This window comes from Sprattus sprattus (genome assembly GCF_963457725.1).
Source record: "Sprattus sprattus genome assembly, chromosome: 13".
Classification (NCBI taxonomy): Eukaryota; Metazoa; Chordata; class Actinopteri; order Clupeiformes; family Clupeidae; genus Sprattus; species Sprattus sprattus.
Window position 1 is genome coordinate 29,290,329 of NC_137911.1, and position 23,017 is coordinate 29,313,345.

The window sequence follows — 23,017 nt, forward strand, 5'->3', positions numbered from 1 at the left end:
GAACAGAGAGGGAAGGCTGCATCGGCTCTTGCACTGGTTATTTACTCCATTCTACAGAATTATCTGGAAAGAAAGAAGTGTTTCATGAGGCAATTCCAGCTGAATGTCCTAGGTTTGAAGTCTGGGTTTGTGTGTGTGTGTGTGTGTGTGTGTGTGTGTGTGTGTGTGTGTGTCTCATCTTGTTTGCGCCTGTGACGCAGTCAGAGAACTTAGTTGACATGGTCAGCTTTGCAGTGGCAAGAGTATCATACACTTGGTTTAGGTGAGTGTGTGTGTGTGTGCGTGTGTGTGTGTGTGTGTAGGTTAACATACTTTAGGTTCATAGATTAGATTGGATTAGATTAGATCAAATTAGATTAGATTATATTTGATGCAACTTTATCGTCATTGTGCAGAGTACAGGTAGAAAGCCAAACTGTACAAGTTAGTATTATTTGCAGGTAATAGTAAGTAATACAGCAGAAATAACGTTAAATATTACAATATTTACAAAAAGTGGAAAAGTATCTTTGGTTTAATAGAGTTACATCACTTGTCCTTTATAATTTATAATTCATTAATTGATTCATTAAAAATATTAATCTTGTGTTCCGAATTCAGAAAGTGTATAACTATTATAATGACAAATATTTGTGTTGTCTGTCTTTTGGACCATCAGTTGCGTGTTTCCCTTTTTATCTGCGCGATGACTAATTCTTCGTGGAGGCTGGTGGGCCTGACAACCCCCAAAATGGCAAACTCCATTCTGTCTAATTATGCCACAAGCGCTAATTCAAACCTCAATTAACCGAGATGATGAGTTTTGCTAATGAAGTACAACAAGATGATGAGTTTGTTTGTGTCCCTCCCCCCCCCCCCCCCACACACACACACACATACACACACACGCACATTACAAGACTTTCTAAATGTGCCAAGGTCACAACTACGCATCACTAAGAGGTCTTGTAGTCGACTGAAGAGTCTGGCCATTCATTTAAGGTCTGACACTGTTGCAAATAATAAAAACAGCAATACAGAATTTTCTTGACTTTCAATGAAGCAGTTTATCTTGCCACCTTTTGCACTAAATTCTCTCAGAGCAATGTAGGTATGCATTCTCTCTCTCTGTCTCTCTCTCACTAACTCTCTCTCTCTTTCTCTATCCCTCTCTCTCTCCCTTTCTGTCTCTCTCTCTTTCCCTCTCTGTCTCTCTCTCTCTCTCCCTCTCTCTCTCTTTCTCTTTCTCGCTCCCTCTCTCTCTTCCTTTCTCTCTCTCTTTCCCTCTCTCTCTTCCTTTCTCTCTATCTTTCTCTCTTTTCTCTCTCTCTCTCTCTCCAACCTCTCAATAAACTGCTGTCTCTTCTCTCTCTCCCCCCCCCCCCCCCCCCCCCCCCTCCATGAAGGCCCCACCCAGGCATGAAGAGCCCGTTGTGGATGCTGGTGTTCATTGGCCTGTTCGTCCCTGGACACAGCGACTGTCAGTCGGACTGCCTCTCCTGCCTCGAGCTCCTGCCCAAAGACCAAGCCTTCAACACACTGGTGAGGTTTCGCCAATCAATAATCAATACTCATCACTAATACAACTGATGTCAATGATACTGCTGGTAAAAGCTCAGCACTGATCAATTCAATTCAATGTTATTTATAAGGCACCAAAACAATGAAACTGACCAAAAAAGACCCTTTGATCAGTAATAAGTGTTGATGGTCCTGAAACAGATATTGATTGATTGATTGAGGTTGGTTATCTCGCCCTGTCGTGGAAGTACACTGAACAATTTAACAGTAGGTGAAGAAATGCCCCGCAGTTAATGACTTTCTCCTGGCCACCCCTTCCAGAGTGTATTACGATCAGGCTGGGAACTACAGTAATTTTTTCAATTAGGAACCTCGACGGAGCACTTTAGTCAATAGCGCCCTCAGCAGGACAGGACCTCGTATTGTAGCTGCTATGCAACTCAAACCAGATGCAGGGCAGCCGACTCTGGTGTGGAGCTCTGAGCTTGGACTAGACTACGGTTAGACTCCGAGCTTGGACTAGACTACGGTTAGACTCCGATCTTGGGCCAGACTAGGGTTAGACTCCGAGCTTGGGCTAGACTACGGTTAGACTCCGAGCTTGGACTAGACTACGGTTAGACTCCGAGCTTGGACTAGACTACGGTTAGACTCCGAGCTTGGACTAGACTACGGTTAGACTCCGAGCTTGGACTAGACTACGGTTAGACTCCGAGCTTGGACTAGACTACGGTTAGACTCCGAGCTTGGGCTAGACTACGGTTAGACTCAGAGCTTGGGCTAGACTAGGGTTAGATCAGCTCCAGACCCAGCTGGCATCTGTGGGATGCAGGAATTTAATTATTCTGCTGCATCATTACAGAGAGACACAATAGCACGTGTGACGGGAGCTGGTGGGAGAAAATGGAACAAAGTCCCCCCTATGGTGTTCATCGGAGACCCCCCCCCCCCCCCAGCTTGAATGGCCAGAAAGGGCACATTTACACACACACACATTTACACACACACACACACACACATACACACACACATACCCCTTCTCCATCTCTAAGCCCTGTTCATTGGCCCACAGTCTTCTCTGGAGCCTGGCTTTTAATTTGATTACCTCCGATAAAACAAAAACATGAAAAAAAGAGGACGGAATCAATAAACAATCAATATAGAAGTTTCAACATGTTGATGGCATATTGGTACTGACTGTGTTCATATTTGGCATTCATGCAATTTGTGTCTCTTGATTGATTACAGAATGACTGTAAAGTTGAAGCTGACATTTCAAAAGCTATTAAACTTCCTGACACTGACACATAAAACCCAGTGGTGTAGTGGTCCCTGGAGAAGTGGGTATACTATAAGCAGCCCATACAGCACAGGATAATGCCCTGTTTTGAGAAGTGGGTATACGCAATGCTGACTGAAAAATAAGTGGGTATACTCCGTATACCTGCGTATACCCTGGACTGATAAAACTCCTCCGATAACCAGCCACTTTGTTCCACCCCCCTGTAAGATTATGTAGTAGTAGTAACAGATGACAGAAATGTGCTTGAAGAAAAAGATCCAATGTGGTCAATCACATGTCGGAGAGAAACAAACAAAGGTAAGCACTGACCCCTTTTCTCTCTCTGTCCGCTCACCTGTCCATGCCCCCTGCAGGTGTGTTTGGTGGAGTGCCACAGCAACATCTCTCCTGGACTCAGCTGGGAGATGTGCCGCAAAGCCGTGGAGAAGCCGCAGTTACCCTCCCACCCACTAGGGGGCGCCATGCTGAAACGCTCCGAGGAGGACGTGCCTGCTCTACTGTCCCCAGAGCAGGGGGATGGTGGACTAGTGTACTCTGAAGCCCTGCAGAGGTTCGACCACATGGCCCGGGCCCTGGCCCTGGATCAACAGGACGTGCAGAGCCGGACGACCCAGCTGGCGTCCGAGACCGTGGAGGGGAACCAGGAGGAGGATGAGGAGGATGAGGAGGTGGAGAGCGAGGGGGTGGACAGGGACCAGGACGGGGGGGCCGCCATTAACCTGACCAAGCGCTTCGGTGGCTTCCTGAAGGGCAAGTATGGCTACAAGAAGCTGGTGAACCCGGGGAGGTCCTACCAGAAGCGCTACGGGGGCTTCATAGGTGTCCGCAAATCTGCCCGAAAGTGGAACAACCAGAAACGTTTCACTGAGTTCCTAAAGCAGTACCTGGGCATGAGCACACGGGCCAGCGAGTATAACAGCGTCTCCGCCGATCTCACCCGACAAAATGAGGTTTAAGGCCTCCTGCTGATACCTGTCCAATCACTGTATACAACAAAACAAAACAAACAAATCCTTTTGTTCAATCCACATTGCAGTTCTCACTTCAGTTTACTCTGTGAAATTCACACCTACACAAGCATCTGTCCACAGAGTGTTTGTGTTAAACAACACCTCTTGTTTCTCACACATAGTCAACCTTTTTATGTGAAAAAAAAAAAAAAATGCAGTCTGTTCGTATCAGATCAAAACAGGATTAAGAATAAATCTGGCTAACAGTTGATATAAAATATTGCTTGATTTGTTAACGATCTTGACCCAGAAGGCAAGAAGCATCTCAGTTGGAAAACATTGAATTACTAAATACAAATCTCTAAGACTTTTCACAGAGGACTCCCTGAAAATCAAAGAAAACCCACTTGGCAGAGATAAATTAAATCAGTTTGATGAAAGGAATGGAAGAAGGTTCTTCTATGTCTAAGTTTGATAGGCCTAGAGCCCAGAGGGATACTCGATAACCATCTGCCCACCCTGTTGACTAGTATTCAACAGGGCCCTTTACAACACTGCCATCTTGTGGCAAAATTGTGAAGTTGTCTGAATGACAAACCTGTAATGCATAACTTGTGAAAGTCCTGATATTGGATTAATTGGTTGGAGTATCAAAATATTTTAATTCATTAATTAATAAAACCTGTAGAGTTCAGTCTCACAGAAAACACTGAATATTTCATATGCCAGATCTTCTACCACCTGCCAAAATAAGGAAATTATCCATTCCTTATGATATTTATGGTTTTATCCATTCCTCCTGATGAGATATCTATGGTTTTATCCATTCCTCCTGATGAGATATCTATGGTTTTCTCCAAGGCTTGTGTCACTACATAGAAATATAATGAGCTGTGTTTGTGTATATGAAACAAACTGTACGTATGTAAAGTGTTTTATGAACGTTTATTTTGATCATTTCTTTCTCTGTTGTGTGAAATCATTGAATTGCTCAGAAAAACACCTTGTAAATAGGAACCAAATTGAACATACCAATAAAATAGTTTACTATTTCCTTTGTGGCTTGTCATGCAGCAAATGTTTGTGTCTCGAGGTGTTTTGTTTGTCACTGGTCTTCATGCTCCCGCTCTTTCTCTTGTGGTGGAAATGAAACAGAGGTGATTACTTACCTCATTATTAATGTATCAACTTGAATTGCTTAAGGTGGACTCAGATAATGTTTTTCAGTGAAGTGTATTAATTAAAGTGTAAGAATGCTAGGCTAGTTTTTTTCTTACATGTTGACAAGCAAATAATTATTTTCACATTTTAGATTTTTTTTTATTTCAGCAAATACCAATACTGAATCACTGAACCATTTGTAGCTCAAAGAAATACAAAACAACATGCTTGATTTTATATATATTTTTATAAAATGTAATAAAACTCAAAAATTACAAAAATGTTTCAGATTACACAAAGAAGTTCATGATAAGGAGTTACTTTCTTCTTTTATGCGTTATAGAACATACATAAACACGCGGTACTCGTGGACGTGGTTGGTTAGCTCTTGTTTGCATGGGCAGTTAGTTGAGAGAGGAAATAAGAGGTTCAGTACTTCAGTAGAGTGTAAACACAAAACCTTTTCATGAACAGGTATCCGATTTACACAGAATAAAAACACTCAATAAGACATTCATGTCGTCTGTGGTACAAGAAGATCTTTAAAGTCTTGTTCCTTGGGACCTTTTGACAAAATGTTGGGAGGTTGAGGCCTCCCGTTCACCCATATGATCATCCTTCCGTTTAGTTACAAGACAAGTATATCAAAAATGTCCACAAGAGTGGCCTTACAGTGCAACTGCACCATAGCAACTGCGCCATAGCAACTGCGCCATAGCATAGCAAAACAAGGAACCACACCAATGCACACATTGGCTCATAGTGTGGTGAAGGAATAGAAGGCGGAGTCAAATTACAATGTCAACGTGGCCTGTTGCTCTACCAGAACCATATGATGAGAGATCTAATCTTTACATCCATACGTGATGAGAGATCTAATCTTTACATCTATATGTGATGAGAGATCTAATCTTTACATCCATACGTGATGAGAGATCTAATCTTTACATCTATACGTGATGAGAGATCTAATCTTTACATCCATACGTGATGAGAGATCTAATCTTTACATCTATACGTGATGAGAGATCTAATCTTTACATCCATAGGTGATGAGAGATCTAATCTTTACATCTATACGTGATGAGAGATCTAATCTTTACATCCATAGGTGATGAGAGATCTAATCTTTACATCTTTATGTCTCAGAGACAACCCATGGCAATCAATATATGAGCACAATGATTAGGACATAACAGCAGAAATACCAGGTATAGAGAAAACAACAACAAGATAAACAAATCTTATTAATACATAAAAACGTCTCTTTTTGATTATAAAAAGGAAAAAGTCATGGAAGCAGTGGAGCAACTGGATGGCAGATCTGGATGGCTTTTACACAAGTGGAGCACTGCCACAGATCTGGATGGCTTTTACACAAGTGGACGAACCGCCACAGATCTGGATGGCTTTTAGACAAGTGGAGCACCGCCACAGATCTGGATGGCTTTTAGACAAGTGGACGAACCGCCACAGATCTGGATGGCTTTTACACAAGTGGACGAACCGCCACAGATCTGGATGGCTTTTAGACAAGTGGACGAACCGCCACAGATCTGGATGGCTTTTAGACAAGTGGAGCACTGCCACAGATCTGGATGGCTTTTACACAAGTGGACGAACCGCCACAGATCTGGATGGCTTTTACACGAGTGGACACAGCACACTGTCCAAGCCAGCGCTGAGCCACAAACTGGTATTCTCAAAAGCTGCCGTCGTGTTTTTTTTTTTGTTTGTTTGTTTGTTGTAAACTCCTTCACTTCCTTTTCTGCAGCCCTGTCTCACACCTGCTGTCTTACTGCATGGTCATCTATCTGTCTTACTGCAGCCCTGTCCCACACCTGCTGTCTTACTGCAGCCCTGTCTCACACCTGCTTTGTTACTGCAGACCTGTCTCACTGCAGCCCTGTCTCACACCTGCTGTCTTACTGCAGCCCTGTCTCACACCTGCTGTCTTACTGCATGGTCATCTATCTGTCTTACTGCAGCCCTGTCTCACACCTGCTGTCTTACTGCATGGTCATCTATCCGTCTTACTGCAGCCCTGTCTCACACCTGCTGTCTTACTGCATGGTCATCTATCTGTCTTACTGCAGCCCTGTCTCACACCTGCTGTCTTACTGCAGACCTGTCTCACACCTGCTGTATTACTGCATGGTCATCTATCTGTCTTACTGCAGCCCTGTCTCACACCTGCTGTCTTACTGCATGGTCATCTATCTGTCTTACTGCAGCCCTGTCTCACACCTGCTGTCTTACTGCATGGTCATCTATCTGTCTTACTGCAGCCCTGTCTCACACCTGCTGTCTTACTGCATGGTCATCTATCTGTCTTACTGCAGCCCTGTCTCACACCTGCTGTCTTACTGCAGCCCTGTCTCACACCTGCTTTGTTACTGCAGACCTGTCTCACTGCAGCCCTGTCTCACACCTGCTGTCTTACTGCAGACCTGTCTCACACCTGCTGTCTTACTGCATGGTCATCTATCTGTCTTACTGCAGCCCTGTCTCACACCTGCTGTCTTACTGCATGGTCATCTATCTGTCTTACTGCAGCCCTGTCTCACACCTGCTGTCTTACTGCAGCCCTGTTTCACGCCTGCTGTCTTACTGCATGGTCATCTATCTGTCTTACTGCAGCCCTGTCTCACACCTGCTGTCTTACTGCAGCCCTGTTTCACACCTGCTGTCTTACTGCATGGTCATCTATCTGTCTTACTGCAGCCCTGTCTCACACCTGCTGTCTTACTGCATGGTCATCTATCTGTCTTACTGCAGCCCTGTCTCACACCTGCTGTCTTGCTGCATGGTCATCTATCTGTCTCACTGCAGCCCTGTCTCACACCTGCTGTCTCACTGCAGCCCTGTCTCACACCTGCTGTCTCACTGCAGCCCTGTCTCACACCTGCTGTCTTACTGCAGCCCTGTCTCACACCTGCTGTCTTACTGCAGCCCTGTCTCACACCTGCTGTCTTACTGCAGACCTGTCTCACACCTGCCGTCTTACTGGAAGGATCTGGACAACATGAGTGTCTCGTCTTGGACTAGAACGATCAGAGGTGGACAATATGAGTGTCTTGTCTTGGACACGAAGGATCAGAGGTTAAGAACATAAGTGTGTGTGTGTCCCCCACCCCCCCACCCCCAAAGATCTTCAGCACCAAAAATATAAAATCATGCTGTAACGAAGTACAATTACAGTTATAAACTTGAAACACATAAAGCATGCACGTAAAAAAGAACAACAACAACAACTACAAAACAACAAAATAACATTTTCAATTCAAGAGTACAAAAAGAAAAAAAGGTGCTTCTCTGGTTTTGTGGTAAGCCTGCCCTTCTGTCTTTGGAAGAGGTGTCTCTTCAGGCTGAAAGGAAAATGCCCCCCCCCCCCGGCCCCCCCCCTTTCTCTCTCTCTCTCTCTCTCTTTTTCTCTGTTCTCCGCTGTCCTCTCTCGCTCCTCTCAGTCCACAAACCGCTGGCACGCTTTCTTCCAGCGGCAGGCCGTGCACCACTGGTCCCGGTGCTCGATGCCATAAACTTTCCGGCACTTCTTGGCCTCGCCGCGGATCTTTCTGGAACACGAAGAAGAAGAACAACAAGCTCAGAAGAGGAAAAACCAAACAAGAGCAAATCAACTGTGCAGCGCAGAGCTTAAGACGCACACACTGGCATTTACATTCAGTCATTTAGCAGTCCGCTTTTATCACACACACACACACACACACACACACACACACACACACACACACACAATTTAGTCATTTAGCAGACGCTTTAATCACACACACACACACACACACATTTAGTCATTTAGCAGACGATTTTGTGAGAGGGAGAGAAAAGGGAATGAAAAGTTAAGCTTAGAGCAATATGAACCTGGTGTAACAATAGATAGACGACATAGAAAGAAAAAGAGGTGCGGGAATGTAACGCAAAAAAGTTACGCATTAGTCAAGGTGCCAGTTAGGAAGGGAGGTGCTCTCTGAAGAGGTGGGTAGAGAGGGACGCCCCTGCTCTGGTAGTACTAGGCAGTTTGTTCCACCAACGTGGAACTACAAATGAGAATAGTCTGGATTGCCGTGCTTGCACAGGCGGCAGTGCCAGACGACGCTCACTAGCCGAGCGCAGCGTCCTGGGTGTAACATTTGCCCTTACAAGAGCATTAAGGTAGATGGGAGCAGAACAGGCAAGCACTCTGTAGGCAAGCATAAGTGACTTGAACTTAATGCGAGCAGCTACCGGCAACCACTAAAGCTCAATGGAATCATCTAGAGTGCTGTGACTAAGAGCATATCGGCACCATGTATCCAGAGGGCACTGAAGGCATACACTAGCGCGTGAGGATTTGTGCTCGGTGTGAAATGAACCGATGACTTAAGGCAACACGACCGGCACGAAAGAATTTGCCACTTTTTGAGGTATGTTTTTAATGAGCAACTAGTTTTGGTATCCTCTTCAAAACACATTTGGATGGAATATGTTCATGTAAAGAACAGATAAACCACTCCATCCAGGCTATGCACTATTGTTCTGAGGCTTGTGTCAGGGAAGGTGGAAGAAGAGCTGTGAAACCACATTGCCAACAACATCACGAAAGACGCCAGTTAGCAAGCTTTTATCAGCGCCAACTGGGCTGTTGGTGGAGGGCTTTTGAGGTAGGTGGAGGTAGCTTACTAGTTTTGGAATAAATATCCTAAATGCTTCTTGGAGTAGTCCTACTAGTGCATTTTAGTTACATGCCTTTAGGTACAGAGCACACGAATTACACATGGCTTCATTATGCTTTTAAACAATCTCTCTTAAACAATGTTCACCTGTGAAAGAGCGCTTACCTGGTATTGCATTGGCTTCTGGGAGGTGAGTCACTGGAAGGGGTCGACCTGCTGGAGGCACATTGGTTCTGGAGCCACTGCTCACCCACACTCACAGAACGGTTGCGAAATGGCGCCACCTGGAGGCCAGCAGATGAACAGCAAAGTGGTCACCAACAGAGGTGAAAAATAGGAGGGAAAACTTCCAACAGCACCAGAGGTGATCCTTTCCCCTAAAATTCAGAGCTGCGACTGCTTATCATCCTGGATTTGCTCACACTCAATAAAATGAAATAAAACTGGTGTCAAAACACCTCAGATTATAGTTTGCAGAAAAACAAAAACACAACCAGAGACTTGTGGGACTAAAATAGGTTGTTATGATTTTACAAAAACCCACAGTTGAGAAAGTAGTCTCTATAAATACATGGGGAAGGCTGCACGCACTGAAACCCACAAAGACGTTTGCACGACCACATGTTTACAAAGGAGAAAATGGTGTCTGCAGTGAAATTCTCCCCAACAACCAGTAGGTGGCACTGTTGCATTGGCTGTCAGCCGTGAGGGGAACAAAGGAAAGAAGGCTTGTGTGTTTATGACGTCCTTTTAATGGCCACCCTGCAGAAAAACACTGCAGCATAATTCTGTCCCTCGAGACAATCCCCTTACACAACACCAACCCTCACACAGAGAGGACAAAGGCTACAGGCAAGCACAGCTACTCCGACCGATCCTCTCGGCTGCTCTGGAGGACTTCACTGAGGGTTCTTCCACCTCAGTGCTTATTGAGCTTGTTTTCGTGTGTGTGTGTGTGTGTGTGTGTGTGTGTGTGTGTGTGTGTGAGGGTTCTTCGACATCGGTGCTAGCTTGTTTACGTTGCCGTCTGAGCATGCATCTCAGTGGCCGTGCGGACACGACCCTCTTAACACACGACTGTCACTCCAGCAGGATCAACAAGTGTTAATACTGTTTGGAACAGGGATTTAGGACACACACACACACACACACACACACACACACACACACACACACACACACACACACACACACACACACACACACACACACACAGCCTGTCCCACGGGCATGTATTAGATTTAGCCCTGAGGGAGTGTGAGGAGAGTAGGACACGAGTGTCTGAGTAATCTCACCTGCTTGTTTTGGGCGACGGTCAGAGTCGGAGTCCAACGACAGGAGGGGGAGGAGATGGGGGGGGGCGGAGTCACCACCGGAGTGGGGGGAGGCACGGGGGCCTGCAGAGATGAGATGACATCATTAGTAAACAAACAAACACATAAACAGGTGCTTAATGAGGACATATAAACAAACAACAGAGTAAATGCCAGATGACAGGCGCTGGAAGGTCAGAGTCTCTTACTCGAACAATACAATGAATAAATGGCACTTCATTGCAGTTAAATGCAGTGCAAAATCTACAAACTCACAACAGGTACATTTGATAAGTCTGCCAAAATATTGAAAGCCATTACTGGATCAGGGAAATGTTTTATGTCTGAAAATACAGAGTTTCATTTTTTAATGTTTTTTTTATTGAAAACATTCCAAATTAGCTGGAGTTGATTCCCTACTTTTAGAGCCATAGCATACATCAGAATGCATCAGTGCATGATCACACTGCTGCACAGAGCACACTCATGGGAACAGAGGAGAGGAGCAGAGAGGAGAGGAGCGGAGGAGAAGAGGAGCAGAGAGGAGAGGAGCAGAAGAGGAGAGGAGATGAGCAGAGAGGAGAAGAGAGGAGATGAGCAGAGAGGAGATGAGCAGAGAGGAGAGGAGCAGAGAGGAGAGGAGATGAGCAGAGGAGCAGAGAGGAGAGGAGAATAGAGGAGAGGAGCGGAGGAGAAGAGGAGCAGAGAGGAGAGGAGCAGAAGAGGAGAGGAGATGAGCAGAGAGGAGAGGAGCAGAGAGGAGAGGAGCAGAGAGGAGAGGAGATGAGCAGAGAGGAGAGGAGAAGAGAGGAGATGAGCAGAGAGGAGAGGAGAATAGAGGAGATGAGCAGAGAAGAGAGGAGCAGAGAGGAGAGGAGCAGAGAGGAGAGGAGCAGAGGAGCAGAGAGGAGAGGAGCGGAGGAGAAGAGGAGCAGAGAGGAGAGGAGCAGAAGAGGAGAGGAGATGAGCAGAGAGGAGAGGAGCAGAGAGGAGAGGAGCAGAGAGGAGAGGAGATGAGCAGAGAGGAGAGGAGAAGAGAGGAGATGAGCAGAGAGGAGAGGAGCAGAGAGGAGAGGAGAGGAGATGAGCAGAGGAGCAGAGAGAAGATGAGCAGAGAGGAGAGGAGCAGAGAGGAGAGGAGCAGAGGAGCAGAGAGGAGATGAGCAGAGGAGCAGAGAGGAGAGGAGCAGAGAGGAGAGGAGCAGAGAGGAGAGGAGCAGAGAGGAGAGGAGCAGAGAGGAGAGGAGCAGAGAGGAGAGGAGCATAGGAGCAGAGAGGAGAGGAGCAGAGAGGAGAGGAGCAGAGGAGCAGAGGAGAGGAGAGGAGCAGAGGAGAGGAGATGAGCAGAGGAGCAGAGAGGAGAGGAGCAGAGAGGAGAGGAGCAGAAGAGGAGAGGAGATGAGCAGAGAGGAGAGGAGCAGAGAGGAGAGGAGCAGAGAGGAGAGGAGAATAGAGGAGATGAGCAGAGAAGAGAGGAGCAGAGAGGAGAGGAGCAGAGAGGAGAGGAGCAGAGGAGCAGAGAGGAGAGGAGAATAGAGGAGATGAGCGGAGAAGAGAGGAGCAGAGAGGAGAGGAGCAGAGAGGAGAAGAGAATAGAGGAGATGAGCAGAGAGGAGAGGAGCAGAGGAGAGGAGCAGAGGAGCAGAGAGGAGAGGAGCAGAGGAGCAGAGAGGAGAGGAGGAGAGGAGCAGAGGAGCAGAGGAGAGGAGCAGAGGAGGAGAGGAGAGGAGCAGAAGAGGAGAGGAGATGAGGAGAGGAGAATAGAGGAGATGAGCAGAGGAGGCTCTAGGGTGAGATGCATGATCACACTGCAGCACAGAGCACACACACACAGAGGAGGTTCTACCTGATAGGAGTGCTCACAGTGGACCAGCCAGAAGCTCTCTGACGGTGCGGACCGGCTCAGGGGGCTGGGGTTGGTCTTCGGGGGAGAGGGAGTGGGCTGGGCAGGGCTGCAGGGGACGGCGCAGGGGGGTCTGGCGGGGGTGGGGGGGACCCCATTGGTGGCCGTAATCTGGTCAAGGTCCTGGTAGATCTCAGTGTAGTAGAAGTCCTCTTCCCTCTCTGAGTTCTCCGGCTCAGTGTTCAGCCTGTGGGTGGGAAAATATGAATATATTATATATACTGTATAAATAAAACACTTCAAATATGCTCATCAGTGAATATATAATTTAATGTATATATATAAAACACTTAAAATGCTCATCAGTGAATATATAATATAATATTATATAATATATACAGTAAAGAGTATATATACAAAACTTTAAATAAGAGGATATGGGTTGTCATTGATTATCATTAAGTGATGGCGCAAACGTTTTTATCCCAACAGCTTGACCTGGACGGTGTTTTCTTAAAGTGTCACTGAGCAACTATCTGTTAGCCATGGTAGATGTTCAAAATGATCTCTTATCTGTTAACCATGGCAGAAAACACTTTCCGGAAATACAACCCATTATAAAACAATTGGGTTCTATCGCGTTATTTAGCTGTTTCTGATTGGACGAGAGACATTCCATGAGTTGGATTATCCCGGAACAACCCAACTCGGACTTTTCACATCTAATAATAAATCACTCCGCGATGAAACATTCTATAGTGTGTTGATGATAACCGTTAATTCAAAGTTCTTATAATTCCAAACCAAAACGTTGACGATAGAACTATTTTTTGTTGCAGAGAAACAAAGGCGAAAAACACATTTTTAAACCAATAACTTTGTGTTGAAATATAAATTGGTTGAGTATAGAATTGTTTTTATAAAAGCAATATAGTGCTCGTGCGAGTGGGGTAGGTAAGGGATATTCCCACGGGTGTGATGTTGCCTGCGCCACTCGGCCTCCGGCCTCAGTGGCTACGGCCGAAAACCACCTGTGGGAATATCCCTTACCTACTCCACTCGTACTCGTGCCATATTGCACACACACAAGTATAGCTCTAGCCGCCACTGCATTGTGGCTGTTCTCTGTTGGCAAGGGACGTTTCAGAGATCACTGCCAGCTTTTGCCAGCTGGTGCCCACAGGGACGCTCACCCCAAGTGCAGCGTGCGAATGTGGCGCTTGATGCCCACCACGGAGGTCAGAACCTTGCCACAGTTGCGCCAAAGACACCGGTAGGCAACCTTCACGGAGTTCTGGAGGAGAAAGGCAAGAGGGAGGGATGTGAATAGAAACCAAATGCAGTATTTCAGTGTCGTGTCTTTCACTTTAAAACTGGTTTTGCACGGTATGGTACAGTGTAAAGTATGGTGCATTGTTAGACATCTTGAGCGTATAATAGTTGCACAAAGCAAATATGTCTTCTTTTAAAGCGCTGTTTTAAAGAGATTACCTCTGAAAATAATAATTAAACCGTAGTTTCCTGCAGAGCTACACAAACACACGTCTTAATCCATGCTCGCTCAGCAGCGCCCCCCCAGTGCATGGTTAACCAGGGTATTACACATCATTTTAGAGGCGGACCGTTTCCTCAATTAGGGACCTTCATTTGACTTTACAACTTCGACTCAAACACTTCAAAGTCAATAAACAACGCTAACCAAATATGGCCATGCTCACAACGCCAGAGAGATCTGTCACCTTTCGTTTCCGTGGCGTTGGCTCGTCAAACAGGACGTGCTCCAGTTCCATGTCCAATCCCTCGTCAGTGGGCGGGGCCACACCTCTGGCCGTCTCGTCGATGGTTGGAGACGGAGTGGGGCTTGTGCTGCAGTGGTCGGAGCTCCAGTAACCGCTGCTGCCGCTGTCAGACAGCTCGCCTCCGCCGCATTCCATCCCACCGGCGGCTGGACACACACACACACACACACACACACACACACACACACACACACACACACAAGAAGAGAGAGAGAGACTACGTTTAACACCCTTACAGAAAATAATATGTATAAAACAAGAAAAAACATAATGATGATGACATCTGTAACACAGTGCTTTCAAACCAAAAAATCATGTGAATGATCTGATTAATTCAAAGTTTTTCCCCCTGCATGTACAGCCATCTTGTGAACAAACACCTGTAGATATTTAACATTTATGCGACAGGTGACTAGTAGGATGGCTCCTCATTTAAGGTCCGATTGCCGATGTCAGCGTGTGATTGGCTCACCTGGTTCTGCCTGAGACGGGCTCTGGACCAGCGGACTGCAGGACAGGCTGGTCAGGACCATGGCGGCCATCATCTCATCCATGTCCACTGACACGGGGCTCCTGTAGCTGGAGTCAAGGAGAAGGAGGAGGAGACACAGGAACATGAATAACGGACAATGATGATGATGATTCTCAATATCAGTGAGGGGAAAAAAAGTACCCCATGATTCTGATTCTTTGTAACTGTTATCTTTCTATAAACATAAAAGATGTCCAAACTGCTCTATTGGTTAAGTAAAACAGATTAGCACGACGTGCTTGTTAATGAAACCGAAAGACTCGCTCCTTCCTTCCGTAAGGGGATCTCTATCGTGTACCGGAGCCTGAGAACAGATCCAGCCACACATACCTTCTTGGAACATCGATGCAGGAGGAGACGGAGCAGGGGGAATGGGTAGAGAATGCAGGGTTAGCGGGGGTCCAGATGTCCTCCTGCTTGCGGACGATGTGCTGGTTCAGCTGGGGAAGGAAGATGGACACCTGGTTGTCCAAATGGTTGTGTTGTTCCACCACACCACAGCACTCCTGGCCTCCGCAGTACGCATACACCTGCGAGGGGGGAGGGGAGGACGACACACAACTTTAATACCTCACACACAGAGGGGGGGACGACGACACACAACTTTAATACCTCACACAGAGGAGGGGATGACGACACACAACTTTAATACCTCACGCAGAGGAGGGGGCGACGACACACAACTTTAATACCTCACACACAGAGGAGGGGATGACGACACACAACTTTAATACCTCACACAGAGGAGGGGATGACGACCCACAACTTTAATATCACACACACAGAGGAGGGGACGACGACACACAACTTTAATACCTCACACACAGAGGAGGTGAGGACGACACACAACTTTAATACCTCACACAGAGGAGGGGATGACGACCCACAACTTTAATATCACACACACAGAGGAGGGGACAACGACACACAACTTTAATACCTCACACACAGAGGAGGTGAGGACGACACACAACTTTAATACCTCACGCAGAGGAGGGGAGGACGACACACAACTTTAATACCTCACACACAGAGGAGGGGATGACGACACACAACTTTAATACCTCACACACAGAGGAGGGGAGGACGACACACAACTTTAATACCTCACACACAGAGGTTTAGATGACATCTGATGCAAAGCACTGCAACAAGCTCTATGGAACACACCGTTTCACTTCCCACACTTCCTAAAGGTCGAGCCAGTTTGATTTCAAACACAGCTAAACAAACATCCAAATCCCATGCAAACTCTCAACAGAAAAGCCGCTCAGGCAACCTGATTTGTTCTTTAATGGCCGCTTACTCCACGACAGTGTTTCTGAACTCAAATCTAATGTCAGATATAGGCTTATGTGCTGTAAATGCAGGGATAAAAGTAACATTAGGCCCCGTGTTTGTGTTTATATATTTTTATTTTACGGTTTGAATTCTATCAAATTTGGGTGGCATCTTAATGCCAATTGTGAGTCCCAATGGCATATGATCTATGGCATAGAAACGGTCCTGATCTTATGTGAATCAGGTCCAAAGTCCGATAACACATTGTGTCAGTTTTGTAACATAAATGTTATGTAACACACAAACATAACATTGATATATATATATATCATACATCTTTTAATAAGTCACATAACATTGATATTGATGTATAACTCTGATACCACTAAATGTAGGTTTTTGGAAGCAAACACAGCTCCTCCTTCTCTCACCTTTTGCCCGGGGTGCAGCTTCAGTCTGATGACTCCTTGGGGTCCGTGTTCCGCCCCTAGACACCTGGCGCTGGTCTCAGCCTCGCCCTGCTGCAGCGCCTCCTGGTGGCCATCGGCGGGTTGGCAGGAGCCGCACACCAGGGCGCCCATAGTGGAGCGTTTTCCCAGCCTGCTCTTGGGCAGCATGTTTCGCTTTCTGCAGGAAGCCTCGAAGCGTTTCGACTTTTTTTCAGCAGCGACTCCAGTCGAGTTCCACGGGGGCTCCCGCTTTACTTCTCACAGGACAGATACACACACACACACGCGCACGCTGCCAGAGAGAGGAAAACATAAAAACATTACGCTGAGGACTACTGCCGTGTCTTAAGGCCCTTGCTTGGTTCTGCGTTGAGCATGAATTGCTAGGTCCTTATGCGTTGCGTTGGGGGTGTTGCCAAGCAATTCACCGCCAGAACAATAGGCTTGCGTAAAATGGCGCAAGTCTAGAAAAAAGGGGCCGACGCACGCAAGACGTGAAAAGTCGCGCAAGGGGCTTGCGCGGCCTCTTGCGCTTACGCTTACGCCTCTGAGCATAAACCGAACTTTTCAGCAGCTACTCCAGTCAAGTCCCACGGGAGCTCCCGCTTCACTTCTCACAGGACGGATGCACACACACACACACACACACACACGCACAAGCTGCCAGAGAGAGGAAAAAAAAAACATTATGCTGAGGACTACTGCCGTGTCTTAGCCCCCTCTGCACAATCACACAAGGAGAAAGGGACGTACGCACCCTGAGGTGGTGAACAATATGATACCAGCATGTGGGGCACACACACACACACACACACACACACACACACACACACAGACACACAGACACACACAGACACACACACACACACAGACAAACACACACACACACACACACACACACACACACACACACACCCCGGGGGGTGGGATCTGTCCTTATTTTCAACACAGTGTAGTTAGGTCACTGCCAGTGTGCAAAGCAGATAAAGGAGACTGATACGAGCCTATTAGCGCAAATTAATTAATTTTTAATGTTTTTATTTACATAGCGTCTTTAACAATGAAAATTGTCTCTGGGCGCTTCACAGAACCCAAGGTCTAAACAACCTAATGCAAACTCAATTACAGAATCTAGGTACATTACTGAGGTGTTGTAAGTGTTACTAATTTATTTATTTATTTTTTACAACCTTTGGGTTTAAGATTATCCTAAATTCTACCCCTACACAGACTAGCTCAAACTATCCTTACTGACTCTACATTAACATGAACATGCTACTTTGGAGAGCAGTATGTGCGATGTTTCACTTCTGTTTTTAACTTCTCTATTTATGACGCATCCTTTCGCTAGAATAAAAGTACCAAACAAGCCTAATGACCTTGACCTAGATGACCCTAGATGGAAAAAGTTTTTCAAAAGTTCACCATGAAGCCCCTGCAATCCCCTTCAGAGAGATGGAAAAACACCAGAAGGGTTAGGCTACAACCAGAGAGATGGCAAAGAGTTAGGCTCAAGGGTGTAGGGTCCATAGGGACTAGTCACCACCTAAGTTTGGAAAAGACACAATTGTCGCCACCAATATTTTGTTAATTTAAATTGCCTGTAACCAAAAAATATTTTGCACAATATATTTGCAAACTCATTCGTTTTCCAATGCGCTGAAAAGGCTCACGTTATCAGCAAGTGAAAGCAGAGCTGTTAAAATATTACAATGTTAATATTTACCATATCATACAAAACTGCTGGGCAGTGTCCCTACCAAAGCCCTAAATAAACCTACGCCCTTGGTTAGGCTACAACCAGAGAGATGGCAAAACACCAAAAGAGTTAGGCTACAACCGCTCTCTATTCACTGGCAAACACTTCCCGTAACAGGGCCCAGTCAACTCCCACCCCCAACCCTAGTCCCACCTTAAGAGGACCCACACACACACACACACACACACTTAAACTGGGGGAAGGGCAGCCAAAAAATAGCCAGGGAGAAAATACCCTGCCCTAAATATTAAGTGCTCTACTACAGGGGAAGTGCTTCCCAAATAGCAGCTAATTCTTGAAGTGATTAGGCAGGAGGCGGAACCACATCAGTTAGAACTGGGCCAGGTCCGACCAAAGTCGTTACTTCTCCTGTATATACTTTCTTAAACTTCATAGACCATTGCACTGTTTGTTTTTGTATTGTGTTTGTTTTGTATTGCGTTGTAATGTATATTTTGTGTAAGCACATTGGGAGTCAGTTTACCAAGTCAAATTCCTTGTTTGTGCAAACTTACTTGGCCATTAAAATCTGATTCTGATTCTGATTATGGAATAGTTAAAAAAGAGAAAGAAATCCTCAAGAAATAATCAAGAGGATAAACTGGCCATACCAAACTCATTTGTAAATTGGGCCAACGACTGATGCAACTCCAAACGCCTTTGCTGTAAGCTGAGGTGATTCATCACGGATGAAGTTCAGGCGGCCTAGAAGTGCCAAGGTGGCTGCAGATGACAGGATAGCAGCGCAATCGAGCCCCCCTGCAAGTCATCACAGTCACGCGGAAGCAGGCGGGGCTCAGGGGACTTTTCACTTGTGGTCTCGGGATCGTTTATCACAAGTTGCGGTCACATTTCATATTTCCTCTTTTCCAGGAAAAGGTGATTCACCCTCACGGTGGATAAACTGGCGTCTGCCCTGGTTGTGAAACTCTCCCATCTCGACTTGCATCAGAGCAGCTGGTGCAGTACTGTAATGGCTACTGTACCTCACTGGGACAGTAAGCAATTCGTTAAGGAAAAGGCGTTTGGAGTTGCATCAGTCGTTGGCCCAATTTACAAATGAGTTTGGTATGGCCAGTTTATCCTCATGATTATTTCTTGAGGATTTCTTTCTCTTTTTTAACTATTCCATAATCAGAATCAGAATCAGATTTTAATGGCCAAGTAAGTTTGCACAAACAAGGAATTTGACTTGGTAAACTGACTCTCAATGTGCTTACACAAAATATACATTACACTGTATTCAACATCTCCTTCAACAGTTTAATCCTGCAGTCTACCAGCACAACTGCCCTGTCAAAAACAGAACTATTGTACATTGTTTTTGGTCAATTATGAGGATCAAGGTACTTGAAAAGCAAAAATACTTGTGCTTTTCAAATGTTCACACACAACCTAAAGGTCTATGCACCCTACAGCACACTACCTATTAAGTAGAGACCAGTGGCCAATGATGTATATATATATATATACAGTATGCATATATCTGTTGTGTAACTGTATGCACAGTAGGGATTTACAAAGCAATTACACCATAGCATTCCTCCAATATCTCGAATATTGACACAACAGTCAAACAATAGAACATGTCACCGACCACCGAGCGAATGTGGGTCCATTCACAAGCAATATTAAACGAAGGGCGGGGGGGATTTTATGTGCATGTGACGTCATGCATTCGCTCGCGCTTTTGAAAACGCCACAACAACCTGGTGAGCGAGCGACCCTCATTCATGCAACGGCGCGGTGGGGAAATGCTTGTTGATAGCAGCGTGGCGTAAACGGTGCCAGTAGAACACTGCCATGGCAAAACGCCGTTGAATGGCACAGAAACACGCATGGGGAACCACGAACGCAGCAGAGCGCCGACCCAAAGAAAACACCAGAAAATATTTGATAGTGTTAACAACGTCATTTTGCTACTTACAAACACAACAGGAAACCACGATGTAGGCTAAGTGTGCTCAGTGTACAACGAGCTAATTTTTGACTATCGTCATAATGTAAAGTTGAATAACTCTCTGTTCGTAAAGCACACTTTTAAACATGTTAATTAGCCTACTAGTGTGAATCAATACAGAAATAATTTTGGATTTTGGAAACAAATAACAAATAAATGATTATCCTCGATGAAAAAGTTAACTGTTGCAGCGTGAGGGTATACAGCCCCGTTGAAAATGTGCACATTAGAAAATAGACTCATTCGTGCATAAAACACGCGACAATGCAAGACATTCATAATTTTCATAACAACAAAATGTTAACCACATAGCTTGTCATTGGGAAAACATGCAGTGCACCGCAGCAAAATCGTATAATAACGACATTTAGGCTAAAAAAACAACCCAAACTTTCAATGGACGTTGCACACGTACCTCTGCCAGTTTCCAACACACCCCCTTCTGCAAAGCTTGCTCTGACCGGCTGTAACTTGAAAATGCTCCTTTCAGTGCCTAGAAAGGGATGTTATGTGGAGACCGTTCGAAAGCCTGAACCGGATTTCAAAATGGATTCATCTTCAGCTCGCATGTTTACGACAAACTATTTGGCACTTGAAGTAATGCAGCATAATAATTCCAAAGCTGTCTTTAGGTGAAAGCAGTATGATGTCCCGCGATTATGTGAGGACGTCCTGTGGAACGACAAAACGAACATTTACGTGTCGAAGTGAGAAAGAATGGCACACACACACTCCAGCCCAGGATTTACAGCGCGCTTTTGAAAGCGAGTTCTGCCGCTGTAGTAAACAACCCAACCATGTGGTAGGACTGTTCGCGCTCATTGGACCAGTGGGTCACACGCCCTACAGTTCCAACTTGTTTACCCAGGAGTTGATGGCCTGGGTAGCACAAAGACACTATATAAGACATATTACGTTCCCACTTAATGGGAGTTATGGTCAGTGGGCGAATGTATTTTTTTTTTTTTTATGTGACGCATAAATATTGTATTGCAGAAATATGTGGCAAACAAGATGACAACAAGATGGATAGCCTTTTAAAAATGTGGTGTTCAATTAGTATAGTATGGAAATAATTTGTAGTATGAATTAAGTGCAACGTCAATTGAATGGGTTAATGTTTTCCTAATATAATAAATGGCTGTTGTGGTCACGTCACTTGAGGGACTGCTGTGCTGTCTTAGGTGCGGTGTTATAGTGCATCATGATACCAGCAGTGTGGCTAAAAAACTAAATGAATGAAAAACACCATTCTGCAGCCTTGATGCACTCAGCCCGTCGATCGTCGCGTAGTGGATGTTGAAGTGTGTCATCTTTCTCTGGACAAGAAAAAATAAACAAAGACTCGAGTGCTGCAATGCGAGGGTTGGGAGGGGGTTGGGTCGACACTATCTATAGATTACATAACATAAGCAGAAGCTGTACTCGTGTGTGCCATTGGTGGGAGTCTGTGACGTAGCTCGCCATGCATCCCGCTCGTGCGCTCTGTGGCGGCCATGGCACATGATGTGCGTGTTCTACGTGACACCGAGCACGCACGTAGTTTAAACGGTTCCTTCGGCACGTCGGCAGTGGTCGGCGGTAGTAGTTTACGGGAGAGCGCAAGAGTTTACCGACTCTACTGGATTTTGCAGGAACAGATGATGTAATGCTGACTTGTGTTAGTGAAATGTAGACTTACTTTTTGAGCTGCTGTGGAAATATTTGTACATTGATGCAGAGAGGTTTGTGCATGACATGACAATTTCAGCTAAAGTGTTTCTTAAAACAGTTATCCAAATGTTGCAGAGTGATTTATTGTTATCAACGTTATGTCAAAGGGACAACTTTAGCAGGTTAATTAATGATGCAAAAAAAATACTAATTTTGAGTTTATATATATATTTTTAAATCCCCTTATTTAGGAATAGCTGTCAGGATTACGCAGAAACGCATGGACCGATTTCCATCAAACTTTGTGGGGAGATTGGGTAATATAATGGCAATAATTGATTAGATTTTCAGATGTCAAGGTCAAAGGTCAAGGTCACAAGGCAGAGGTTTGCATTCTCTGAATGCTCCTATTCTTGTTATTCATGTCAAAGGTCACCAAGTCCACGCGAACACATGATGCCCTACTGAGTTTAAAATAAGAAAATAGTCATTTGATGACTAGAGCGTCACACACAATGTACACAGTACAATATCCCAGTTGTGTCACAATCTAAACAACCCGGTAACACAAATTGTCATGTTTTATGTAACATTACATTATGTTCTTAAATGTTGATACTTAATCTAACCTCACCATCCTTATTAAAAGGGTAAAATATTGTAAATGTTCTGTGTTTTTGGCTCTAGTGTTTTCAGACAAAGTGCACAACAGTTTTAAGAATTATAATTTGCTAACCTGATGCACTTTTAGCTTGATGAAAGTCCTTCACTTGTTGTAATGATACATTCTGGAAGTTTTCCAATGATTCGTGTGTATAGCATAGGCCTAGTCTCACCTCAAATT

General features: G+C 45.3%; 2 protein-coding genes across 2 annotated transcripts; one reads left to right on the forward strand and one right to left on the reverse strand.

Annotated features, from left to right (window-relative positions):
* Nucleotides 1–1,389: 1,389 nt before the first annotated feature.
* Nucleotides 1,390–3,759, forward strand: LOC308373939 (prepronociceptin-like; the record flags this gene model as incomplete). Its single annotated transcript, XM_080849614.1, has 2 exons — nucleotides 1,390–1,521; nucleotides 3,157–3,759. The coding sequence occupies exons 1-2, from the start codon at nucleotides 1,399–1,401 to the stop codon at nucleotides 3,757–3,759; spliced, it is 726 nt and encodes a 241-aa protein (XP_080705740.1). The 5' UTR covers nucleotides 1,390–1,398.
* A 4,575-nt stretch (nucleotides 3,760–8,334) lies between these two features.
* Nucleotides 8,335–20,987, reverse strand: znf395a (zinc finger protein 395a). Its single transcript, XM_080850664.1, has 10 exons — nucleotides 20,936–20,987; nucleotides 16,784–17,093; nucleotides 15,402–15,601; nucleotides 15,012–15,118; nucleotides 14,480–14,685; nucleotides 13,934–14,034; nucleotides 12,744–12,987; nucleotides 10,880–10,981; nucleotides 9,750–9,868; nucleotides 8,335–8,489 (listed from the first exon to the last, which is right to left on the reverse strand). Exons 2-10 carry the CDS (start codon nucleotides 16,967–16,969, stop codon nucleotides 8,378–8,380), a joined length of 1,377 nt encoding a protein of 458 aa, XP_080706790.1. The 5' UTR covers nucleotides 16,970–17,093; nucleotides 20,936–20,987; the 3' UTR covers nucleotides 8,335–8,377.
* Between the last annotated feature and the right edge of the window lie 2,030 nt (nucleotides 20,988–23,017).

Excerpts from the sequence above, each read along its gene's own strand:
- znf395a (XM_080850664.1), bottom strand. The coding sequence starts at position 16,969 with ATGCTGCCCAAGAGCAGGCTGGGAAAACGCTCCACTATGGGCGCCCTG. Across the intron at positions 12,988-13,933 it reads ATTCGCACGCTGCACTTGGG|GCTGAACACTGAGCCGGAGA; the intron begins GTGAGCGTCCCT and ends TCCCACCCACAG. Across the intron at positions 10,982-12,743 it reads ACTGTGAGCACTCCTATCAG|GCCCCCGTGCCTCCCCCCAC; the intron begins GTAGAACCTCCT and ends TCATCTCTGCAG.